Source organism: Borostomias antarcticus, assembly GCF_949987555.1.
Source record: "Borostomias antarcticus genome assembly, chromosome: 28".
NCBI lineage: Eukaryota > Metazoa > Chordata > Actinopteri > Stomiiformes > Stomiidae > Borostomias > Borostomias antarcticus.
Window position 1 is genome coordinate 2,968,113 of NC_140261.1, and position 24,243 is coordinate 2,992,355.

The 24,243-nt window shown below is 42.3% G+C and overlaps 3 protein-coding genes across 3 annotated transcripts; all 3 read left to right on the forward strand.

The window, feature by feature from the left end:
* Positions 1-256: 256 nt before the first annotated feature.
* Positions 257-2,826, forward strand: aurkb (aurora kinase B; the record flags this gene model as incomplete). Its single annotated transcript, XM_084459577.1, has 8 exons — positions 257-284; positions 743-827; positions 986-1,019; positions 1,128-1,316; positions 1,539-1,677; positions 1,904-2,052; positions 2,374-2,548; positions 2,653-2,826. The coding sequence occupies exons 2-8, from the start codon at positions 755-757 to the stop codon at positions 2,824-2,826; spliced, it is 933 nt and encodes a 310-aa protein (XP_084315703.1). The 5' UTR covers positions 257-284; positions 743-754.
* Positions 2,827-4,330: 1,504 nt separating this feature from the next.
* Positions 4,331-15,261, forward strand: bod1l1 (biorientation of chromosomes in cell division 1-like 1; the record flags this gene model as incomplete). The annotated part of the gene is made up of 28 exons (XM_084459578.1): positions 4,331-4,447; positions 4,814-4,938; positions 5,184-5,374; positions 5,484-5,951; positions 6,033-6,182; positions 6,349-6,506; positions 6,638-6,734; positions 6,893-7,016; positions 7,251-7,314; positions 7,436-9,329; positions 9,438-9,478; positions 9,573-9,704; positions 9,803-9,875; positions 9,985-10,031; positions 10,182-10,263; positions 10,430-10,488; positions 10,612-10,687; positions 11,081-11,136; positions 11,231-11,323; positions 11,961-12,122; positions 12,261-12,417; positions 12,575-12,627; positions 12,960-13,023; positions 13,184-13,251; positions 13,717-13,798; positions 13,936-14,056; positions 14,168-14,236; positions 14,378-15,261. 28 exons carry the CDS (start codon positions 4,331-4,333, stop codon positions 14,505-14,507), a joined length of 4,953 nt encoding a protein of 1,650 aa, XP_084315704.1. The 3' UTR covers positions 14,508-15,261.
* A 7,067-nt stretch (positions 15,262-22,328) lies between these two features.
* Positions 22,329-23,582, forward strand: nkx3-2 (NK3 homeobox 2; the record flags this gene model as incomplete). The annotated part of the gene is made up of 2 exons (XM_084459433.1): positions 22,329-22,725; positions 23,146-23,582. The coding sequence occupies 2 exons, from the start codon at positions 22,329-22,331 to the stop codon at positions 23,580-23,582; spliced, it is 834 nt and encodes a 277-aa protein (XP_084315559.1).
* Between the last annotated feature and the right edge of the window lie 661 nt (positions 23,583-24,243).

Here is a 24,243-nt window from a genome sequence, read left to right on the forward strand (position 1 = left end):
ATTAGTTAAGTGTGATGCAGGTAAGAAGTTTACTAAAAAAAAACTGCGTTGTGTCTTAATAATAATTAGCTAATCAGCTAATATTAGCTAGATAGCAATGTTGGGCCAGACAACATTGGCAAGCTAACGTTAGATAGCATGACTTTACTGTGCCTTGTTTAAAATGCTTTGGATTGAAAACTCCGTGCATCTCCTGGCTGTTCTCGGGTCTTATGCAACTTAATTAACTATTTCTTTCTATGCAGAATAAGGAGAATCACGATCCCACTGATTTCCAAAGACCTGTAAGTGCTATTTCTCTCTCTACTCACGTTAACTGAGCTGGAGTTGCCATTGTGTGTCCTCATGGTTTTACTCAGCCAACGTTAGCAAAATCTGTTCAGTCTTAATAAAACGACTGTTTTTAAGAAAAAAATAATTATAAATTAATGTTTTTGGTAGACCCACACTGATTCGTAGCTACGTATTAGTAACGCAGAGTAACGCAATGGCACAGCACTGTAACGTTACTCGCATTTCTGAGGGTATTTCGAGTGAAATCTTTAGCTAATAGGCCAAACGTGCCTATGGCCATTACTGTTTTTCCTCCAAGTACAGGAAAAGCATAGCTACATTTGACCGTTTCTCAAACTATCCACCCATTTCGCTTCGTTTTTGTGGGGCTAATGTTTTGTGATAACTATTTGGGGATTAAGCAATACGTTTTATGGTGTTTCTGTCTTAATTCTCTTTCCCCAATCAGATTATTACTCCAATGTCCACTGTGGCCCCACGGCCAGTTCAGATGAACCCACGTCCACAGGCTACTGACAAGCATGCCATCACTGGTCAGTCTCCAATCTTAGTTCTATATAGCAAGTTATAGTTTGTCAGATATGGCATTTTAGATCATGCCATTACTATATTTTTTATTGTTTAATTTTTTTTTATGTTATCATTTTTATGACAATGAAAGCCCTAATGAAGTATCATCTTATTACTTCAGGGCCTGGGAGAGAACCTACTAGCTCATCCCAAAAGTGAGTAATGCTGACACCTTGCTCTGGGTCTTGAGTCTACTCTGCATTTTCTCTGCATTGGGCTGCTGTAATCTTGTTTGCTAACATCTGTGTACTTGCTATCATCAGGAAATTCAGCATGAAAGATTTTGATATTGGGCGGCCTCTGGGAAAGGGCAAGTTTGGGAATGTGTACCTTGCTCGAGAAAAACAGCTGAAGACCATCGTGGCGTTGAAGGTGCTGTTCAAGTCTCAGATGGAGAAGGAGGGTGTGGAACATCAGCTTAGAAGAGAAATCGAGATTCAGTCCCATCTTAGGTCAGTATGAGATTGTGAACACATTCTTGTTCACTTCTGTAAGATGGCCTCCTGATGTATTCTGTAATGTATATGGGTCACACATTTGACTAAATCAAACGCTGTCCATTTACTGATACCAAAGATAATTTATTAAATCATCATATATCACCTAATATAGCCAAATATAATACTGGATGTGGTTTAGTGCGGAAGGAAATAATCGCTGTCCCCTCCCTTCAGACACCCCAACATCCTGCGCTTCTACAACTATTTCCATGACCGCACGCGTGTTTTCCTAATCCTTGAGTATGCTCCACAAGGAGAGATGTACAAGGAACTGCAACGATGTGTCCGCTTTGATAACCAGCGCACAGCCACGGTAGGAGGACCACATCATTCTTGCCGTTTCTAAGGACAATCCACAATTGTGTTTTAAGAATATTTCTATTTTAATCTGCTTGAACTCCTGTGATCTAGCTATGGGATATTATGTACAGTACACACATGTGATTCATTGTGCCTGGTCTGGTTATGGTGGCGTTAATTTCAACCAGAGATTTCAAATGATTAAGTGTAACTCCATCCTGGCTGTTGCCTTTTGTCAGTACATGGAAGAAATCTCGGATGCGCTGCTCTACTGCCACGAGAGGAAAGTCATCCACCGGGACATCAAGCCAGAGAACCTCTTGCTGGGCTTCCGAGGAGAGCTGAAAATTGCAGACTTTGGCTGGTCTGTCCACGCGCCATCCCTAAGGTGAGGGACCCATCTAGTGCCTGCTTTCTCTCACCCACCCGCATAACACATACAGACATGGATAAAATTGAAACTGACAAAAGTAATGATAAATAAAAATGTACTGAAAATTAACTAATGAAAATCAGCCATTGCTCTTGAATTGTGGTTCAACAGAATCATTTTAAAAAACTAATTAATTAAACTGGCCTTGTGACAGCTATAGACGAATGTCGCGTTATGGACAGCGACGGATGTGGGCAAATTTCAAGGCGCAGCATGTTGATCATTTTTATTATTTTAATGGAAATACACGTTTTTGGTTTTCTTTCCCCCATACAGACGCAAGACGATGTGTGGAACCCTCGACTATTTGCCCCCAGAGATGATTGAGGGGCGCACCCATGACGAGAAGGTTGACCTGTGGTGCATTGGGGTCCTCTGCTACGAGTGCTTGGTTGGAAACCCCCCTTTTGAAACTGAGAGTCACTCTGAAACTTACAAGCGGATCACAAAGGTGAGAATGTTGTCATGAGTCAATCAGTTTTTTTGTTCAAGGTGTCTTTACAAGACGTGAGGTCATTGACGAATATCTGATCAGCAACTCCTTTCAATTTACAGGTTGACTTGAAGTTCCCCCCGGTTGTGTCTGATGGGGCGCGGGACCTGATCTCCAAGCTCCTCCGCCACAACCCAGCCATGCGTCTCCCGCTGCAGAGCGTCATTGACCACCCCTGGGTGCGTTCTCACTCCCGGAGGGTATTGCCTCCTGTTTACACTACCAGTGAACACTGAACTCTGAGAACCCTTTAAGTTTGTTTTTTTTGCTGGGGATTGGATGGAGGTGTTTATTGCATTTTTTTATTGTTTTAATTGAAATTATGTTCATTTTAATTGTATTAAAAAGTCAATATATAAAATGTTTGTTGCTTGTATAAAACTTTAATTACCAGCATTTATTTTATTGTATGTGCTGGATGTTTTCTATCACCAAAGGGAGCAGGGAATTCATGGATTTCATCAGGGAGCATGGAACCCATGCAGATATTGTAGCTTGTCCAAATATCAATGTATATGTTTAATATTACTAGAAGACCACAAACTTCTGAAAAGTGAAGAGCAGGAGGCTATGGTTGAGAGGAGGATGAGGGACAAACTGAACTTTGCCTTCAGCACTACATTATGCTCTTAGCCACTTTGTTTTACAAGATGCACTTGTCCATTCTGGCAAGTAGTAGTATATTCACTTTTAAGTCGCTTTGGACAAAAGCGAGACAGACAAATGACTCATGTAAAATCCATCCTGGACAACCGCTCATCCCCTCTATGACAAGCTGTATGGGGAGCACCTTCAGCCACAGACTCATCCTTCCCAAGTGCAAAACAGCGGTTCCTTTGTGCCAGCGGCCATCAGACTAACTGCCTGAGTGTTGTGGTTGTGTGCATGTATGTATATATGTCTGACTATGCATACAGATTCTATGTATACTATATACTATATGTATATTTTGTGTACTCATGTATATTCTTAACTGCTTTATTTTGCCCACCGTCTTCCCCTATTGCTCAGTTATGCCGGGCGGCCAGGTCTAGGAAGAGTGTGGTTCCAAACTTCTTCCATCTTACTTTAAGGCGTCATATGTGTGCAAACTTGTGTACATCTGATATTTTTTACATTTATATTTTCAATAAATTGGCACACATGTCTAAAAACCTGTTTTCCTTTGTCATTATGGGATATTTTGTGTAGAATTCTGAGATAAAAATGAACTCAACCTATTGTAGAATAAGTCTGTCACGTAATAAAACGTGGAGAAGGTGAAGGAGGTATGCAGACTTTCCGGCTTGACTTGATCTTTATTTATTTATTTTTCTTCTTTTTTTTAAAGGAAAACAGTGCCATCCTCTGGTGGAAGGTGGGGATGGTAAATAGTAAATTGTATTTTTCTATCTCAATTTAATTAAATCAATGTTAGCAATAAACCATTAAAGAAATAAATGACTGCCTTTTTATTATGTGTATGGCATGACTAACCTACTTGAATGACTAGCAAACTGAGTATTATTTATTATAGTGATCAATTCTATCTATGGTTCGATCAGTCTGTCCCAATTCTGCCGACAGAGGGCAGAAAAAGAAAAGTATCTTACTTCCTGTCGTATGGTAACCACTTCCGGGTTAAACGCAATTCTTCCCAATCAAAATAGAAAGCGGCGCTCTGGGAGAATAGAATGAATTTCCTTGCCTCCTTTCTGTAACTGATTATCTCTAGTTTGTTGAAAACAAGCCTGTTTACAGATGGCTGGTTTACCACCCGGAGACCCGCAGTTGGTCTCCATGATCGTCAATCATCTTAAAACTCAAGGTCTCTTCGACCAGTTCAGAAGAGACTGCCTGGCAGATGTGGATACAAAGGTAACTAACTAGTTGACTTTACTAAAGTCACTTTACTAACAGCTAGCTAATCTAAGCCCATAGTTAAGAATTGGTTACCGAATATGACGTTCTGACACTTATTGAATATGTTAATTTTCATAACATTAGCTAAACTATAAGCTATTCTATTTGTCCTGCTTTTTGTTTAAATGTCTATAATGACTTGCTTTTTGTTTTAATGCTTTTAATTTGTCCTGCCTTTTGTTTTAAATGTCTATAATGTCTTGCTTTTTGTTTTAATGCTTTTAATGTCTCATGTAAAGCACCTTGAATTGCCCTGTGGCTGAAATGTGCTATATAAATAAACTTGCCTTGCCTTGCCTAAGCATTTGGTTTTTTCCCCAGCCTGCATACCTAAACTTAAAACAACGAGTGGACAACTTTGTTTCCAATCACCTCTCCAACCACACATGGAGTCCTCACTTGAACAAGAATCAACTGCGAAACAACATAAGGCAATTGGTCCTACAGTAAGTGAGCATATGTTGCTATAACGTTATGTCTGTCTCTGTCTGTCTGTGTGTGTGTGTGTGTGTGTGTGTGTGTGTGTGTGTGTGTGTGTGTATATATATATATATATATATATATATATGCTTTGTGATTAGGATTTTGTTTTCATGGCATGACGAATAGCTCTAATTTAACTATTATAATTTGAATATAGAAACCGCATTCATTTTTGCGGATCTGAACAGTTGATTTAATTCCGTGGCAGGTCTGGGATGCTGGAGCAGGGAGTTGATAGGATAGTAGCACAGGTGGTCGATCCCAAAATCAACCATACCTTCAGGCCACAAGTGGAGAGGGTGGTCCAAGAATTCCTCTCACCTGGTAGCTATGCCGAGGAGCCCCCTGTCCCAATGACCTCGGAAGAAGAAAAGCCAGCACACAATCTGGCTGAGCAAGGTAAAAGAGCTAGAAACCTGGAACTGATGTAACTATAATAGGTTTGTGTGTCTGTCTGTTACCCTGTTGATATTCGTTCTGTGTCATAATGCTTACTTTGTGTGTCCAGCCTCTGTATCTGCCCCGACCGGAGATGCCATGTCCATCCTGGATACTATAACCACTTTAAACCAGGAAGCCAGCTGCTGGGCCAGTTCCAGCGGAGAGAGAATTCACAAGGGGGGCTTGGAGGAGCCAGTGCAGGATGTGGCTGAGGGAGAGCAGGACGCAAGTCTGGTGGAAGAGGGAGAAAACGGCCAAGCTGAGAAGCTTGTGTCAGATGTCCAGGCAATGGAGGTCAAAATAGAGGACGATTCGGAGCTGACAGACTCGGAGAAAGAGGGAATGATGGAAGAGATGAAGATGGAGGATGAAGAGGTTGGGACTCTTGAGCAGGCAGATGAGGGTAAAGACAAAGCTGGCCTCAAAGCATTAGGAAAGCCCAAAGAGGAAGGGCAGGTAGGGGATGCTGAGCCACTCTCGTCCCCCAGCGAGAAACACCATATCAAACAGAAGGCTAGAGAGAGGCTAAAAGAAGGTGAGTTGGCATTGCTGTACAACTTTTCAGTGAGAGCGATTTGGCCGTGCACCAAACATCATTTTGTATTTTTCCCTTCAGAATACTCTTTGGAAGACTCTGACCTCGAAGGCCTCAGCGACATCACTGTCAGTTCTGTTCATACAAGTGACCTGTCTTCATTGGACGATGAGAGCGATGATGAGTTACCGCCATCTGACTCCTCAGAGGATGGAGAGGTGTCATCTGATGGTATGTCTGTGTTGATACTTTTCATGACCCACACAGACAAATCGATCTCTCTGTTCAACCATTCACTTGGATGTTAAAGCAAACCCATCTTCATGATCGGGCGAATAGTTTCTGTCACCTGCTTACCCTATCATTCATGTTCTCTTCTCCTATCTGGGATTTGTAGGCGAAAAGGTGGAGAAGAAGCAGACCAGTACAGAAAATGAGGAGGACAAAGAGCGTAAGCCCCGTCGGCAGGCCTACGTCCACAAGCCCTTCCTCTACTCCCGTTACTATAGCGACTCTGATGACGAGGTCACTGTCGAACAGCGTCGGCGGTCTGTGGTGAGCAACGCACTCTCGAATGGGGAATAGCAATACTGACGCCCTGCAAATCGACACACTATCTGCACACTTGAAAATCATTTGAAAACTGAATACAGCTTATTTTTGTCTCCTGACATTTATTCTTGTAGGCCAAGGACAAAGAGGAGAGGTTGCTGAAACGACAACAGAATAGGGAGCGCATGGAGGAGAAGCGCAAACAGAGGGCAGCTCAACTGGAAGAACAGAGTACGTCAATAGACCTCCTTTGATTACGTTTCAACCTTTAAGTCTGATGTATTTAATTGACATTTTCATTTAGGACTTGGAATTTTACATACTGTAATTTGCTTTGGTTTGATATTAATGAATATATTATTGATTAAATTAATATAACTTGTGTACAGATAAGAGAAGGCAGGAGACTGTGTCCCCAAGCCTGGAAGGTCCCAGAGCCAAGGAAGCTCGCAAGGAAAAGAAGGTTCTGGAAAAGAAAATGGCCCTTAGTAGGAAAAGGAAGCGGGACTCGAGGTGTGTGTGTGTGTGTGTGTGTGTGTGTGTGTGTGTGTGTGTGTGTGTGTGTGTGTGTGTGTGTGTGTGTGTGTGTGTGTGTGTGTGTGTGTGTGTGTGTGTGTGTGTGTGTGTGTGTGTGTGTGTGTGTTGTACTGGTGAAGATCTCTTGAAGGAACTGGACACATTACATATTGTATGTCAGTGTAAGCATCACATGCTCTTTAGTCAATAGAATAATTGTTCACTTTTCAGGAGAGAAGGAGATGTATTAGGCAAGAAGAGAGGAGATGCAGAGGGAGAAGGTGCCAGGAAGGATGTAAGTGGACATTTTGGAATATATCTTTACTCACTGAAATATTAACTCTTTCACTGGTTGCTTAGTAAATGGTCATGGTGTTTGATAGCAATGTACTTATTTTATGGGTTCTCCCAAATAGGAAGGAAAGGCTGTGTCTTCAAAGAGCTTGCAAACAAAGTCGATCAGAAAAGTCTCAGAGTTGACATCAGATGAGAGGCTCAGGAGGAAAAGTGGTAGCACCTCGGAGGACTCGGTTGAACCGAGAAAGGTGGCTGACAAAAGCCGGACACACTCCTTCATCCTTGACTTGGAGCAGGGCTCAGAAGAGTCACTCAAACAGCGGCCTGGCGGGAAGTTTGATCGTCTGTCTCGCAAAGAACCGCACCCCAAAGAACGCAAAGAGAAAGAACGCAGTCTGTCGGACGAGCGTTCCAAGCTCAAGCAGAAGTCTGATAAGAGAGTCGGAGGGGAAGCCCAAATGGACGAGTCTCAGCAGAAGGAAGGGGGCAATGGGAAATCTGATGACAAAGGGGAGAAGAAGACAAAGTTCAGAAGTGACAAGAAATTGTTAGGGGCCTCCAGAGAGGGAAGGGCATCCGTGTCGGAGGGTGTCTCTGAGGAAGGGGCTAATAAGAAAGGTAAAGCTGCATGTGTGGAAGTTCCTAAAGTAGAGAAGGACAGGGAGAAATGCAAGGAAAAAGAGAAGGACAAGGATAGGGGGAAAGAGGAAAAGACGAAAGGAGAGAAGACTTCTGCCAAGAGTGACTCTAGACTGCTGCTCAGGGATTCCACTGGCTCCTCTGAAGAAAGGTCTGACATGGAGCCAGGACCTGACAGTGTCAAGAGGAAGGATAAAATCCCCAAAGAAGCCCTGAAGAGGTCAAAGAGCCACACTGAGGATGTGGAGAAGGCCAAACACGTGGAGAAGACCAAGTCCAAGTCTGATAGCAAGGATGGGGAGGAGAAGAAACCTAGAGGGGAGCATGGCACACAGGAAAGCCAGAAGTCAAACAAGTCCAACCCTGAAACAGAAAAAGATTCCAGAAAATCTAGGGAGACCGAGCCCTCGGTGAAGGGAAAAAGTATGGAAAAATCTAGGTCAAAATCAAGGGAAGACCTGAAAGTTGCATCCTCATCCAGGATGGATAAGAAAGCTCAGGGCACTGAAGTCAAGATTAAAGGAGGAGCAACTACAAGCAAACCTGACGCATCGAAGGACAGAAAAAAAGAGGGAAGCGTCAAGCAAAACAGGAGGGGCTCAGAGGAAAACCTGCCAGAGAAAACTGAAGATAAGAGTGCCAAGAAGGTTGAGAAGAAGATTAAAATACCAGAGAAGAAAGGAGAGACCCAACTAGATGATAAGAGAGGGCGTAAAGGAGAGGACAAATCAGAAAGGTCCTCCGTCTCCTCACCTGTCCCTGAGCTGGGAGAGTCTTCGAAGAAATCCCCTCAACCCAAAGACACCAGCACAGACTCAGATCCCACTGCCCCCACCATCACCACCTCAATGTCGGACGATACTTACGATGCATTGAGTGACATCACCCCTGAACCCGAAGATGACGACGCGGAGAAGCGACTGAGTGAGCTGGAACCTCGCCCGCTGACAACCGAGTCGGACGCTCTTCTGACTCTGATGGACATCTGCACCTCAGAGGACGCTAGGCTCGGGAAGGGAAGTGGCGTCGCCGGGGCCATCCAGGGAGGTGACGGGGAGGACGCGGCGCCTGGTGGAGCACAACCTTGCCCTGAGATAGCCTTCCAGGACGCAGACATGAAAATGAAAGAGGCAGCTTTGACACTGCTCTCCATGGACCCAGATAGCACAGTATCCTCTGGTGTAGTCACACAAGATACGCAAGTCATCAGAGAGGAGACCCCGCTTTCTTCACAGCAGATGGAAACCACTACACCTCAAGGGAGAGAGCAGCAAGATGTTGTGCGTGTGGTACCTGTCCCAACATCTGATGCCTCACCTTCAGTGAGATCTCAGCAGATGGATGAGCCTCTTAAAGAACCACTAGAAAGTCGAGGTAATGTGTCTGTGTTCAGCGCTGATCTGCTGTATTTAGGCCGGTCGGCCTTAAAATATTGTATCCTATTGTGACTGTATTTGAAAATACAATTTATTCCATTTACAGATGTTTCAAAGGAGCAGTCACCAGTTGAAGTGGTGTTACAGGTGAAAAATTACATTTGAGTGTTTACATTTTGTTGTAGACTTAGAGGTTATACTCTAAATATCAAGCATATTCACTGTTTTGTCTTTTATGAAGGAGGATGTAGTGACTGTGGCTTCTACTGAGCAAAAAACAGACCCAACTCGGGTTCCTGAGTCAGAGCCAGCGGCGTCAGTCGACAATATAACCACATCTAATGCTGAAGAAATGGAGAGATTAGGCTTGAATGTACGTTTCTTTCCTCGTCTAATCCTCTTCTAATCAAAACGATACAATTTTATTGATCACTTTAACCATGGTGTGCTTGGTTCTCTGTTTGTGAACAGGTAGAGGGGAAGACTGAAGAGATGGTGATGGAACGTGAGGAACGCCAGGTCAAGATGGACAGTGATAATATTAGTATGTGATTCATTGCTGTCAGCCCAACAGCACCTGCTGTACTTGGAGAAAGCTGTTCAAGTTTACAGCTTCACCGACCTCACTTAAAAGTTTATTCTTTTACCGCTAGGTGAAGACCAGAATGATTCACAAGAGGAAACGGAAGACCCAGTGTCTGTAAGTATTCTGCAGTTGTGCCAGTGCTAAAATTTGTAATGACCACTGTGGCTTTTTTAGGTCTAGTTGACTAAACCTTGACTTGACTAATGTGAACATTGGACGAGGAGTCGTGCAACTGTTTTACGTCTAATCTTCTCTGTGTTTCAGGTGAAGTCGGACGCACCCGAGCTGCCAGAGGAGGCCAGAGAGACGAGACGTGGCCGCCAATCCAAACTGGTGAAACAAGCTAGTGAGTCTTTTAAACTTTGACCTCCCACAGTTGTCTGATACTGGTGTTGGGTTTCCTGTTTGTTCTATACTGCTTGTGTGAGCTTTGATGTATTTGTTTTATTTGCCAGCACTCCTTGATTCATCTGTAGTACCGAAATCTTGTTAACTGGGATTCTTTGTTGCAGGTAATGCGTCCAAGTCAGATGGACAGGAAGATGAGAGAGGATCAGACCCGTCTGAAAAGGTTATTAGCTGGTCTTTATAGCTGACTTTTCACTGAATCTATTTCTTGAAACCCACAATCTGCTTTTCACCAGGCCTAAAAAGCATATTGACCGATGATCTCTGATACTTCTGTGTTGTTCAGGAAGACAAAACGGAGGGACGAGTAACCCGCAAACGACCACTGTCCAATCAGAAAGCTACCACGGCAAAGGACTTAGGTATTCCATTCTAGCCTTATTCACACATTCATTTGGCAGTGGTGAGATGGTGATTTTATTGAACTGTAACTGCACAGAAAACCTTTTTTTCCCCTCAGTGAAAACATGTTTTAGATGAACATATACTTGTGAAACTTTTTTTCAATCTTTCGTTGCAAAATGTACTTTTGTTGTAGTAAATCTGGCTTGTTTTTGCTCACAGAGGCTCACAACTATGCCATAGAAATTCATGACCTATTCTCAGGGCAGCTGCTCTTTTAGAAGTACACCTCTTTCCAGATGGGGGTGGTACTGCTCCACACTGAATGCATTTGTTGAAAATAAAAAGGGCTGGAAAGTTACCCGGTAACATGTAAAGGATTTCCCTTTTTTTTTTTTCCTTCATTGCACTAGGTGATAAGAAGAAAGAGAAGGAGAGCCAGGAGGAGCCACCCAAAGAGGATGTTGAGGTTTGTATGGCCTTCTCAAGCAAATGTGTTTCTCTGGCTGGTGACACTGTTATTCTGCATTGCCCTTACTCAAATCAATCATTTGTCTCTTAAGGAGACGGATGCAGAGAAGACCACAGACACGAGGACACCACGCAGGGGACGATCGTCCAAAACCACAGCGGACCAAGAGGAACAGCCTCAAGAGGTAGACTTATTGATTTTATTTATTTAACTTTTTCAGAAACTTATAGTCATATCCACAAATTTGTCTACTGTTTTTCTATTCTTTCAGCTGACATTTATAGTTTATAGATAATTGAATTGATGGTAATTGATGGTATAGATGCTTGTATATAGCTTGTATATGCATTTTGAGATCAATTGAAGAGATTAAGATGCATACATGAATCAGAATGCGTGGAAGGATTCACTGTATTAATAAAGCAATGAGACGGCTCCACATATTTATCTCAAGATAAATATTTATTTTTCGATTCTAAAAGAGTACGTTATTTGTTCCATCTGATGTATGTACTGCAATTTCTGCAACATTCATTTGAGCATGTTGGGCCCCTTTTAGCCACTGTTGTGTTGTTGCACTGGCTCCCTGTCTCCTACAGGATTCATTCATTCAAACCTTTATTTATACTCGTAAAGCACTGAGGTTTCCCTCATTTACAGTGTGGACGAGTTTACACAGATAACAACAGAACAAATATAATAATAATAACAAAAAACATTTACAGGTCAAAGTACAAATGTCAAGATTTATTATTATTATTATTAAATATTATTATTTTTCTTTTGTATAGTGTACAATAACCATGTTATTGTCTGAACAGCCGGAGAGAGCAGAGGAGACTACTCCACGTCGAGGCAGGCGTTCAGGGGCTCAGGCCAAAGAAACGTCTGCAAGCAATCAGAAGAAGGATGAAGAGAAGAAGGACGAAGAGAAGAAGGACGAAGAGCAAGCCATAGTGGAGAAGCCAGATGAGAAAGAGCAGGTAGGCCGAGACAACAAGATCAGCTTGATCCAAGATCAACACGCATAAACAGATTTCATACATTACGAGGTTGGCAACAAACACGGCTGCAGAAATCACTTGATTTCCCCCGTGTGTTTCTGTTTACGTCCTCATCAGAAAGACGAGGAGGAGACGAGTGAGCCGAAGAGAGGCCGTGGCCGTGGACGCCAGGCCAGACCGCCACCCCTCCAGCCAGACGCCAGCCAGGACACGGAGAGCTCCGAGTCCAAGGAGGCCGCAGAAATGTCCGAATCCAGGGAGACCGCTGACGCTCGTGAGTTCCACACAACATCTTTATTACGTTATTGATCGACAAGACTTTACATTCAGTCCCGTTGATAGCTGATGGCAGCAAGCGCAGTCGTAACGGTGAAACCGACAAAGATCTGTTTCGACCTTCGGTATTTAATTAATGAAGTATTTCCTGGCAGGCAAACCTGCAGTGAAGAGGAAGCGGTCCGAGGACAGTGAGGAAGCAGAGGAGGTGAGGTCCATTCATCCGTCACTGACCCCACCACCCCCCTTCCATTTCACGTCTACTATCCCTTCGGTGGAAGTGTGTTGATGCATTTGTTCATCAGCTGCTATTACTCCTCCTTTCGGAATGTGTGCGTGGATTTTTCCGAGCGATGTCTGTACAGTGTACGTAACAGGTGTGGTTTGATTCTTTCACCATTTCGGCAAGCCTTTTTTTTTTTTATAGCACCGAATGGAAATGAACCTTTTGGCTAATTCTGGCGTATTTACACTTTGTTGTTTACTAATATGCACTGTCCCCCGCAAATAAACGACACTAAGACTAAGATTCTGTTAAAGGAGATCCAGCCTGAGGAGGAGGGACCACAGGAGGAAGAGGAGAAACCGACACCACACGACAGTGGTAAGGATACACACACACACACACACACACACACACACACACAAAATATGACTTGTAGATTTACTTACTTACTAATAGACTTACTTGTGTATTGATTAACTTTTTCCTCTTTGAATCACTTTCCTCTCTCCTGCTCTGGTTCTTTCTCTCTCCGTCTCAGCGGAGGAGGAAGGAGAAGACGGCTCACCGTCAGCAGAAGAGGAAAACAGTGGCGCCAAAACAGATGAAGTCAGTACATTAGACAGACAGACAGACAGACAGACAGACAGACGATGTCATTCAGTGTAACGCTTAGTGTTTTTTCAAAAAATGTGGTATTCAAAAGAAAATTGGATAGAGAGAATTTTTTCTGGGTTTTTATATATCTGCCAGTCTACGCATGGATATATAAACTTGTGATTATGAAAAATTTTACTTTTTTTCCAAGAGGGCAGGCAGTGTTGTACTGAATGACATGGGACACCTTTACGTCATTGATGTAACGATTACATTACATTGCCTGCATGCATGCTCGCTCTTTAATGATCCCCCCAGGGGGAAATTTACCATTTCAGCAGTGGAAAAAATTACAGCAAGGTTGTAAAATGTTATAAATGCTTACTACTATGTAGTAAATGTGTTTGTCAGCCTTTGTCAGTTATTATAAACCAATAGAAATGTGAATGGATTTTGTTGTCATTCCCTTATGGTGAGGTGGACAAAGAGCAGCCCCAGAAGCAGCCTGTCAGGAGGGGCAGAGCCTCTAAGGGATCCGATGTGACCTCAGAGGACTCAGGTATGGGACACTTTGGCTGTAGGGAGTAGGAACAGGATGTGCTGGGTTCAGAACCAGAGGGGTTCAGACCCGCTGCTGCGTGGCCTCTATTGTAACTCATTGTCACGGCTGCACAATAACCATGCCGATCTTTTCAGAGAAAAAAGACACGCCGGGTGATGAGAAAGAGGGCGAAGAGGAGGAAGAGGGACAGGAGGAGGAAGAGGAGAGCAAGAGGAGGACTACGACGCGCTCTGCGTCCCGCCTAGAGGCCGAGAGGTACATCTGAGGCGTTTGGCTGTGGAGAGCATGGCTGACGGAAGACTCAAATGCTCCAGATCTCGATCGGCCAGGAAGCTAACCTCTCAACATTGTTTTGTTTTACCTCAGGAACAAACCGAGCAAGCCGTCCACCCGGGCTAGTAGACTAGGTGGAAAAGAGGAGACAACAAACACACGGTGAGTTGGTCTGACTGCATCTTCTTTAGTATACTTGAGTAAATGTCCCCAATTTGATTCTTATAATCGTTGTTCAATTGGGTAATTACTGTACTTTGGTATGGCGCTCCCTGACACCTGTACCTGTGTCTTTCTTTGCAGTGGAACGAAAGGACAAGCCTCTGTGGCGCCTGTCAAGGGAGGGCGTAAGCGTGAAGCTAGCCCCCCAGCGCCGCGGACCAGAGGGGGGCAGAAATCCGAGGAGCCCCCCTCCAAAAGAGCCAAGCGATGAACACATAAAAAAGAAGAACTCACGAGCCTCATTAACGGACTACTTCCCCCAAGCCCTTGTTTATGACGTATGCCTGTTGATGTCATGTTTTAGTTGTAAATAGCGTTTTTATTATTAATCTTATTTTCTTTGTCACACAGTATATGCTGTTACATTGATTCATTCATTCAGCTGTTTTGCCATTCATAGCTCTGTTTCAAGTCAAGTCTCAGTGTTTGAAAAGGAAGGTGGGGAGTATAGTATTGTGAATCATAGAGACTGTGATCATGTCTATGCCATAATGGTTCCCCTTGCTAAAAACTCGCTGTACGAGTTATTCACACAGCTATTCCTGATCTGGTGATTGATAGCTTTGTAGAAAAGCTCTGTATCTGTGCAGCATTACACACATTCCCATTAAATGCAACCTTAATCTCTATATCTCTCACCCTGTCATTTAATTGTTTTTCTTTTTGCCAGTTAGAAGTTGATTTGGTCTCCTTATTGCTCACACTTGGGAGTTTTAAGTGTTTTTAATCTCTATGTTGTCACAACTCTAGATAGTATTCACGCAAAGCTGTGTAAAAAGTATAGACTTGGACATCTCATGAGTGCTTTTGCCGTTGTGGTTTTACTATTTTTCTTTGCCCAAAAGCCTAAAAAGCCTACTTGTCACTGTTGACATGAACATGGAAATATTCATTCTGTGAATGTATAGCATTAACTTGCTCACTGTTTTAATGCTTTAGATTTTTTCTACATGTAGATTTTTGTGTGCTACCATATAGCCCTCATTAGGTTGTCTGTCTTTTGTAAGACATGCTCTCATAGCCAATGCTTTATTGACAGTATTGGGTGAAATAAATAAAAGAAAAAAAGAAGAAAAGATTTTTCAAATGATGAAAAACTGGTGTTATTCTCTGGTTATAAAAAAAAATAATCTTGGTCTGCCTTATGTTTGGTAGAATGTCAAGTATTGCATGAATGCATCAAGAGCACTTTCTCAGTCCGCAAAACACATTTCATACACGCTCTGTTCTGCTCTGAAACCTCAGTGTCTGATTGGTAACAGAGTGCAGACTTGAATCCATTTAATCCACTGTGCACCTGTAGAGGGAGGTCATGTAAAGCGATCTATCTTTAGGGGAGTCCAGCACTTAGAGGTGAGATAATGTGTGTGGTAGGACAGATAAGGGTTTTATGAGATCACCTTTCACATCGCTATCTATATATTATTTTTAATACCATCCAAATGGATATGCAGTCTTTATTGTGCAACTCGCAGAGGGGAGAGGACATTCCTAAATGCTAATGAGGGGATAAAACTCAAGCTAGGGATGAAATATGCTGCCATCATTAACACGTTATGAGGATTTAAATAATCACTGCACCTGAGCTCATGAAACCCAAAGCCATTGAAAAGGGGTCTGAAGAGCTGGAGGTTTTCTAAGGGGCTGGATTGAGTTTTCCGACCATTCCTGTGGAATGCTAAATCCGATTCCTTAAGGTGTTCTCAGGTATTTCCTGGTGCTGGAATCCAAGCCCTAAATATTAGCCTAACACCTCTTTTTTAATGTTTTGGATCAGTTTTCATTTTGCCACTGGGCCTGGCAGACCAACAACACCTCTTTCAGTGATTGATCCCATTAGAGAGACCAGGACCGTTACTTTATAATGACTGCCCGTCTCTAACCAGTTCTAATTTGCGGTTTCTGACAATAGTCTCCTAGTTTAGGTCCTTGATACACTACAGTGGGTACTTTAGACTCATTGACTTGTATGAGGCATTAGTATGTAATATGTTTTTTCTGGGAAACTCAGCACAAACTCCCATGATAAGCGAATGGAAGTGATAAAGAGATCCTTTGGCAACAGATACCCCCCTTGTAATAGATACCTTGTCAGAAGCATTTTGATAGCCTTTTAGATCAAGTTGAACATATCTCTCAGGGAATGGTCTGCGTTTCCTCTCATGCTGTGGCTTAATATGTGTCAGCGGGGCAAGTGTGCTGGGTAGCAATGGAGGCTAGCTTATCCTGGAGAAAGTTCTGGAAAGCTAGTGGTTTCATGCAGCTGTCAAGTGAAAATGGAAGGATCAATTGGGTTTGATCACAGGGAGAGATCCTCGCAGACTGCCAGGGTTGTTGGGATGAGGGGGCTCACTCCCATCGCCCCTCCATGTTGGGAGTGGTCTTTCCTCTGCTGGTATGTGGCCAAGGCAACTGGCAGTGAGTATAATGGCCTCCCATTCAGCCTCTCCTCTCACAAGACATAAAAGTTAACAGGTGTTTAACGTCAGAAGTGTTTCATATGAGAGTCACAGAAATAGAGGTAGGCAGTCAGGAGGGGTAGAGGCTCAGGAGGGGGTTTTTGTACTTTGCGGAGCATTATTAAAATAATATATGGCAGAGAGAATTCTAACCCTGCCCTGATTCTCCTTCCACTATTGGCATTCTGAATATGTAATTGGGCTGTAGAAACACAATCCCTCTCAGCTTATTCTATCTCCCAAGTGTTTTCAGTCCAAGTGTCTAAATGGTCCTTGAGGGTTTTTATAGCCAGATCAACCAATGTGTACAATCAAAAGTGTCACAGTAAACAGTGCTAACATAACATCAATGAAAAGGTTATCTTCTTTGAGAGACATTTTTATTGAAGCATGAGGACAAGAGAAAAAAAATGGTCATTAAACACTTATGCAATGTAGCCTAAAGAGAAAGCTTTCATCAATGTGCTTGAGCTGCATTGTCTATTGCGTGCCAAAGGCAGAGAAGTGTTCCAGTGTCTGGAGAGTACACACCCAGCACCCAAATATAAATCATGTCTGCACTATCTACACAAATTAATTGGACTGTAACAGTGCCCCCCCCCAAACACACACACACACACACACTAAAAAGTGCTCTTGTACTTTTCAGCACAGAGCCAGTAATGTAGCCAATGCTGTGCTGTTTTGAATACCTTCCAGGAAGAGGAGGGCACCACAAGGCCTGCTCCCTCATGGTCTCTTGGTTACATTTCCAGTATTAAGTGTGCCGTCCAAAGGGTTCTTCCATTTAGTGGTCCATCGCATGCAAGGATAATTTTTCTTGAGGAAAAAAAAAAAGATTAGGAGGGCTCAATCGTTACTTAGGCAACTAAAAGCATACTTCTAGTCAGTGACATTCTTCTTACATCCCCCCTCCACTTTTCAATGTTGAAGTTGATTAAGGGTGCTATCATGGTGGATCTGATATTTGGTGAGAAATGCAGAGGACCTTTTGGGAGCATTTATTGCAAATGACTCTTGGCAGTGCCCTCTCGTGTATTGCTCCATCTGAACACAATTTGGCAGCGGTTCTTGTAAGAGAGGGGGAGGGTGGCGTTCTGCAAGCCTCCTTCCTCATACCAGCACGCGAGGTTCAGGACCTGTCATAAACACACCCAGGAGAGGAAGGGAAATAGAGATGTTACCATGGTACTGTCATGTTGCTCGATTAGCCAGGATTTCTGTTCAAAACATAAGATTACAGTTGTACGCTGGGCTCTGAAAATAGCTGGGCTTATAGTTCTGTATGATAACCTAGTATGCCATTAAATCTGTCTCTCTTGTCATTAAGTCTCATGTCTCTTGTTCTTGGAGGGTTTTCTTCTACTGAATCAGAATCAGAATCAGATTTATTCTGGCTGAATTTGCACTGTTGATGTGTCACAGTAAATAGACAGCAAATAGACAAGATGCAAGGACAAGACTGGACAGTGCAAATTACTGTGTAGGTAGGGCAATTACTAGGTAGGTATGAAGACATGAGTCTGACAAAAATAATATATAAAAAAACAATACCATCGTTGTAAATCACATTATACCTTATTTACTACACCCACTATAATCTGGAAGGCATTCTAACTAACTAACTAACTAACTAACTAACTAACCGACTAACAAACTAACTAACTAACTCATAAGTTGACTGCAGACAAAGTGAATATCTCACTCTCATGTCTCAGTGGCACCTCCTGACAAGGGCCTCTCATGAGCCTCAGGTTCCTGCTATGAGCTCCTTGGTAGAGTCTCAGTCCCCTCTGACCATGTCAGTGACTGGTCTCCTCCCCACCCAGCAGAGGGAACCCTTGCCTATAGTGGGGGAATCCAATGTACAGCATCACTTGCCTCAGCTGAGCACATTGTGACATCCACACAAACAGCACAGATGACCTTTTAGCCTCCATGTCTGGTGCCTAGCTACTTCTGACCGTCATACGATTTGCAGATACACGACATTGCATGTAAATGCAACCTATAAATAAAAAGCAGCAAGCTCTATTGAATGGAAATGGGTTATATTGGATGTATTCTTTGACCACCATTACGAAATCCTAACCTGGTTATTAAATCATGAACTGCACAGATGTAGTCATGTTATTAGTATTTTTTGAAGTTGTAGATTAATTCAGAAAAGATAGAATTTATAGCAAACTTTTCCTCTGAAAAGTAATCTTTAAAACCCTGTGATCCCAATTTTGTTTCACTTTGACACAGTCTCAGTGAAGTTTTTATTGCATATCACTATCTCTTATTGCCGGCCTGTAGGCCTGACACCAAACTGTTGTTGCAGTGTTTACATTTCCTCCCACTTACTACTGCATACTTCCTATTAGTCATCACAGTGCTGTTATCAAAACACAGCGCAGGGAGCTCTGGTTGACATCACAATGCCAGAGTGAGTCATCCTGTTGTTGCCCTTTGGCACATGAACAAATTCTCCATTTACCATTTATCTTCCATGATTACTCCCATGTAATTAGTACCAAAGGAAAGTTCCAAATAAGATTGTCTTCCCATCCTAGCCGTTAAGTCAGTTGAAATTGTTTCTGGCCAGGGTTGAGATGAGATCAATAGTTTAGATCACAAGATGACTCATATTTGTCCTTCATCTGTGTAATAATCAGCATGTCATATCTTTGTCATTGGATTACATTGTAATAGTGAACAGAAAGTAAATAAACAGGGTGTCACACATGCAAGAAACGTGGTGTACTTTGACCACTAGATGGTATAGAGCATGCATGCATGCAACAGGTCTGACTATGACATAATTGATCAACAATATCATGAAGCTATATAAAAGAAGCGTAGCCTAACATCAGATGTACAATCAGCATTGCTACTGCATCTAACGAGAATGGACTATTCATATTTCTGTTAGCATTAATGCATAGTCAGTAGCCTATTTATTTTTGCCATACATTTGTGAGTTCAGATTTTTCAGAGAAATCAGAGTTCACCACGACAGCAGATCAGTCTGAATATACTGATACAATGAATCGTGATGAAGGACATAGTTGACAGTTTGAAAGATGTGTTGGACCTCTAGTTGGATAAATAACTGCTGACATTTCAGCTTCCCCGAACCAGAGTTGGAGAAATCAGATTTTAATTATTCAAAAATTCTGCTGCACTGTTGAGGTAATTCTATCAAGATAACTTGAGAAATTAACCTTGCCATCTGAGACTCTCGGATAAAGAGTCAGGATTAGGCTTAACAAACTTGTAATAGTTGTGTAATAGTTGTGAATCTAGCCTATAGCACACGTGTATGGAAAAGTGGGACTGTCGCTCGGACTTAAATAAAACACCGGTAAAAATGTTTATTTGAGGGTTCATAGTCTATTCGTACCAGCAGACCTTTTTTGCGCGCGTCACATTCGAGCTGCCTTTGCCATTAAAACTATAATTGAAGCAATACAGTTGATTGGGCTTAGTCTATCGTAGCCTACCCCATTAGGTTACAATTCTCACCCTTCAATTAAAAAAACACTTTCTCTGTTGTGGATATAGGTCTAATGTATTAATGAAGTCTGTGCTAAGGACCCATTTGAGGCCTTTCTTCACGCAAGGCCAAGACCTGCCTGTATGTTAGCCTTTATAGGAGGTGTGGTGTAGGCTGCAAGATGTCAGGCGTATAGGAGAGCATAAAAGAACGGATTGTAAATGAACACAATTTATAGCCTATAGTAGCAATAATAGGACTAAATTCTATTCGAATTTTTATTATTGTGATTATAATTACAACAATGTAGATAATAATAATAGCATAATAATAATAATAATAATAATAATAACAATAATAGCAATAATAATAGGGTAATAATAAAAACAACAACAATAATAATAGGTTCTAATAATAACAGTATAGGCTACCTACGTTTGGGAGAAAAAAATTAGATCCACATGAATATTTATTTTTATTTGGTTGCGAGATAGCCTATAGGTCTGATACATTTCTCTTCCTTTTACAGTAATTTGGTTCTTATTTTGGTTCTAATCAAGATTCGGCTATTAGCCTAGTGGACCTATAATTTTAGTAAATGCAGAGCAAATAGGCCTTTATCTATTCAGGCTTGTTTGATTGAGTTGTTTTAATCGTGTTATTTCACTGATGGCAAATTCAGCTACATCTGCGTATCATTAGATAGTTTCGTCTTATCCAGTGATGCAGTTTTGACTATTTCACTTTTAATTTGAGAAGAATACAATATTTTAGGTAGGCTAGTAGATTTCTTAATCAAGTAAAAACATTTATAGATAGCCTATAAAAGATTTGCTAAACTAATATCATCGTTGAGAAGAATAGCCTAAATGATTAATGACATCTGACTTTGTAAGCATAAATCCTTGCCCGATAGTCTACGCTTTCTGCACTTAGCCTACTGATCAATTTGTGGAATTCAAATAAGGGTTGTTGATACAACCCCCTTGAAGTTATGGAACCCATAAGTAAAATTATATTAAAGTGACAAATTCCCTTTGATGCTTTATGCAAACGGGTACTTACTGTTCCCCATAGTCGAAATGATCAACACTCAATTATAAATATAAGGCTTAGGCTATAGGAAATTTGTAAAATCATAAAATAGACTTTTTGTCTTCTTAACATGGTCTATATGTCAAAGTAGGTGCTTGAAGATTGTGACCATGTCCTAAAGCTCTGATTTGGCCTATAACACACTGTGAAAATATGGATTAGTTACATCAGTGGCCTTCAGCCTCACTGAGCAGACACAAAATGGGCAAAGGTGTCGGATGCTCCTCATAATGATTTTCAGTCTTCACACAAAATGTTCCTAAGAAGCAGTCCTCTTCCACAATTCAGAGATCACCATGAAATAAACCCTGATCCCTGTAGCCAAGCGGATCTTACCTGGTGATGATCTGTAATCTGTAAAGCCTTCAGAAGGCTACACAAACACAGATTGAGAGGTATAAACACCCAGGTGTTTAGGTGCTTTGGGGGCTAAATGTCAATAATATATAAAAAATAAAAAATCAAGCAGTTGAGCTGTTACACTATAGGTCCCATTGCTTTGTGTGCAAAAGACGAAAAATAGCATGCCTTTGAATCGTGCCATGGATACATATAGCATACCTATTACCAGCCCTGTATGGATGATGAAGGGTTAACTTTGCAAAAAGACATATATTGTCCTGACATGCAGTGGGTGTGTCATAACTTACTGTGGCCAATAATCACGCGACTTTCCCCTACCCTTGTCCAATCGCAAATGGAGAGGGATTACTGACAGTCACAGGTGAGGTGGGATAGTGGGACGTGTGTGAAAAAGGGCAGGAAACTAGAGCAAGCCTGGGTTGAAGTTTCAGCTATGCGGAGGAGAAGCATCGTGCCTAGGGATAAAAGAACGGGATTCCCATCGTTATTCAGCCGGAATGCAGTGAGATATCTGCTGGGAGGAACAAAAAACAAAGCAGGAATAGTTCTTCAAGTGGAGTAAAATGCGGATGAGTTGAAATTTTCTTCAAATCTATAGATTATTCACTGAAGACAACAACTTTTGCTTTTGAAAATGGCCGTTCGCAGCAACTCTATAATGCCATTCTCCATCCAAGCCATTCTGAACAAAAAAGAGGATAGTCGCCACTTGCCCGATTTGGACATGTGTTTCTCAAAGAATGCGTGTTGGAAAATATTCGGCGAAATGGATAATGGGTCCGAGGACTTTGCCGCAGCGTGTAGAAGTGACGAGGGGACGTGCATGCCCAGCGACCAGAAAAGTTATGACTCTGATTCAGGTCTCAGCGACGACATTCACAGCAATACTATTGCAGTTTGCAAGCCAGAGAAAGACAGGGACCGAGCGTCAGACGTGCTGGAGGAGAGTTTACACGAAGAAACGGACCACGACGAGCCCACAGCAGTCGAGAACGCAAAGGGGCTCAGTGACTGTGAACCTAATGTATCTGGTAAGTTCACTCACTATATGATATCGAGTAGGCCTAATGGTCTTTTCTAATCATCATTCATTTCACCATGATATCAAAGTACGCCGGGGTTTGACGGATCAAATTTCCTCAAAGCATAGCCATAATGTTCCATGATAAATTGATGGATCTATTCGGCTGCGCCCTTTTACGCACGAGTGAGGAGGGTGGGGGGGTGTTATGGCATCTATGGCTCATTGTTAAAGAGGCACTGGTAAAGAAGTCAGAGTATTTTATAGTCGTATCAAACTAGGCCTACATGTCCATAAGATGGCTACTTGTAATGCTTGTGGTTGGGTTTTCAAATACACGCGGTTATTGAATGCCTTGTCCAGAGCATTACACCGTAGGTTCCATGCATTGTCAAAACACATTGTCCTAATACTCAATGTCTCCTTTCAGATTCCAACAACCTAGATGAGGCCGGTTGTGATAAAAGCTCGGATCAACCTAAACAGAGGAAAAAACGCTCAAGGGCTGCCTTCTCTCACGCCCAAGTGTTCGAGCTGGAGCGGCGGTTCAATCACCAGAGATACCTCTCCGGGCCCGAGAGAGCAGACTTGGCGGCCTCCTTGAAGCTGACAGAGACGCAGGTCAAAATATGGTTCCAGAACCGTCGATATAAAACGAAACGTCGTCAGATGGCTGCAGATTTGTTGGCATCGGCCCCTGCAGCCAAGAAAGTGGCTGTTAAAGTTTTAGTTCGTGACGACCAGAGACAGTACAGTCCCGGAGAACTACTGAGGCCTCCACTCCTGTCCCTCCAGCCGTCCTATTACTACCCCTACGCGTATTGCCTTCCTGCATGGACACTCTCCACTTGTGCTGGGAGTCAATGAGAAAAAATGTCTCTAAGTATTTATTCATCCTTGGAAAGCGAGGCATTTACTTTATCGACTGTGAGACGAAAAAGGAGACGGGTCAAATGAACTCGTAGGCCTTCTGCTCAGTCAGCGTCTCCAATTGAACTCTGCCTGATGGTGTCGGTGTCTAGACTGAAAATGTCACCTTTGATGGTGTAGTGATGACACATAGGCCATTGTTGCAGAATGTACAGAGCTTTTCCTCTCAGAGCAGGCCCCATAGGCCTATTCTTATTTGCGTTGGAAATATCCAAGCTTCAGTGACGTTTTGAATAACCTTTGTTAGGCCTATTGTTTTTTTCTTGCTGCGGTTGTAGAGTAACGGTAAGAATTTCAGCACTTTTAGAAACATATTGTGTGGACAAACAGTATATCCAACTGAAAGAAATATTTGAAGGTTTGTTTTTACTTATGACCTAGAACTGTGGCAGGAGAGCTAACCATTAAACTATTGTTAATGTACTTATTTTCTAATTGCTCAAGACTGATTGTTTATCTACATCGAATTCAAGCATTAAAACATATCAGGCATACTATATTTTGTTAGTGTTATTTGACTCAAGCAGACCTTAACAGCACAATGGCTCTATTGGAGATGATGCAGCCATATTCATTGTTTGTTTATGCTAATGAACCA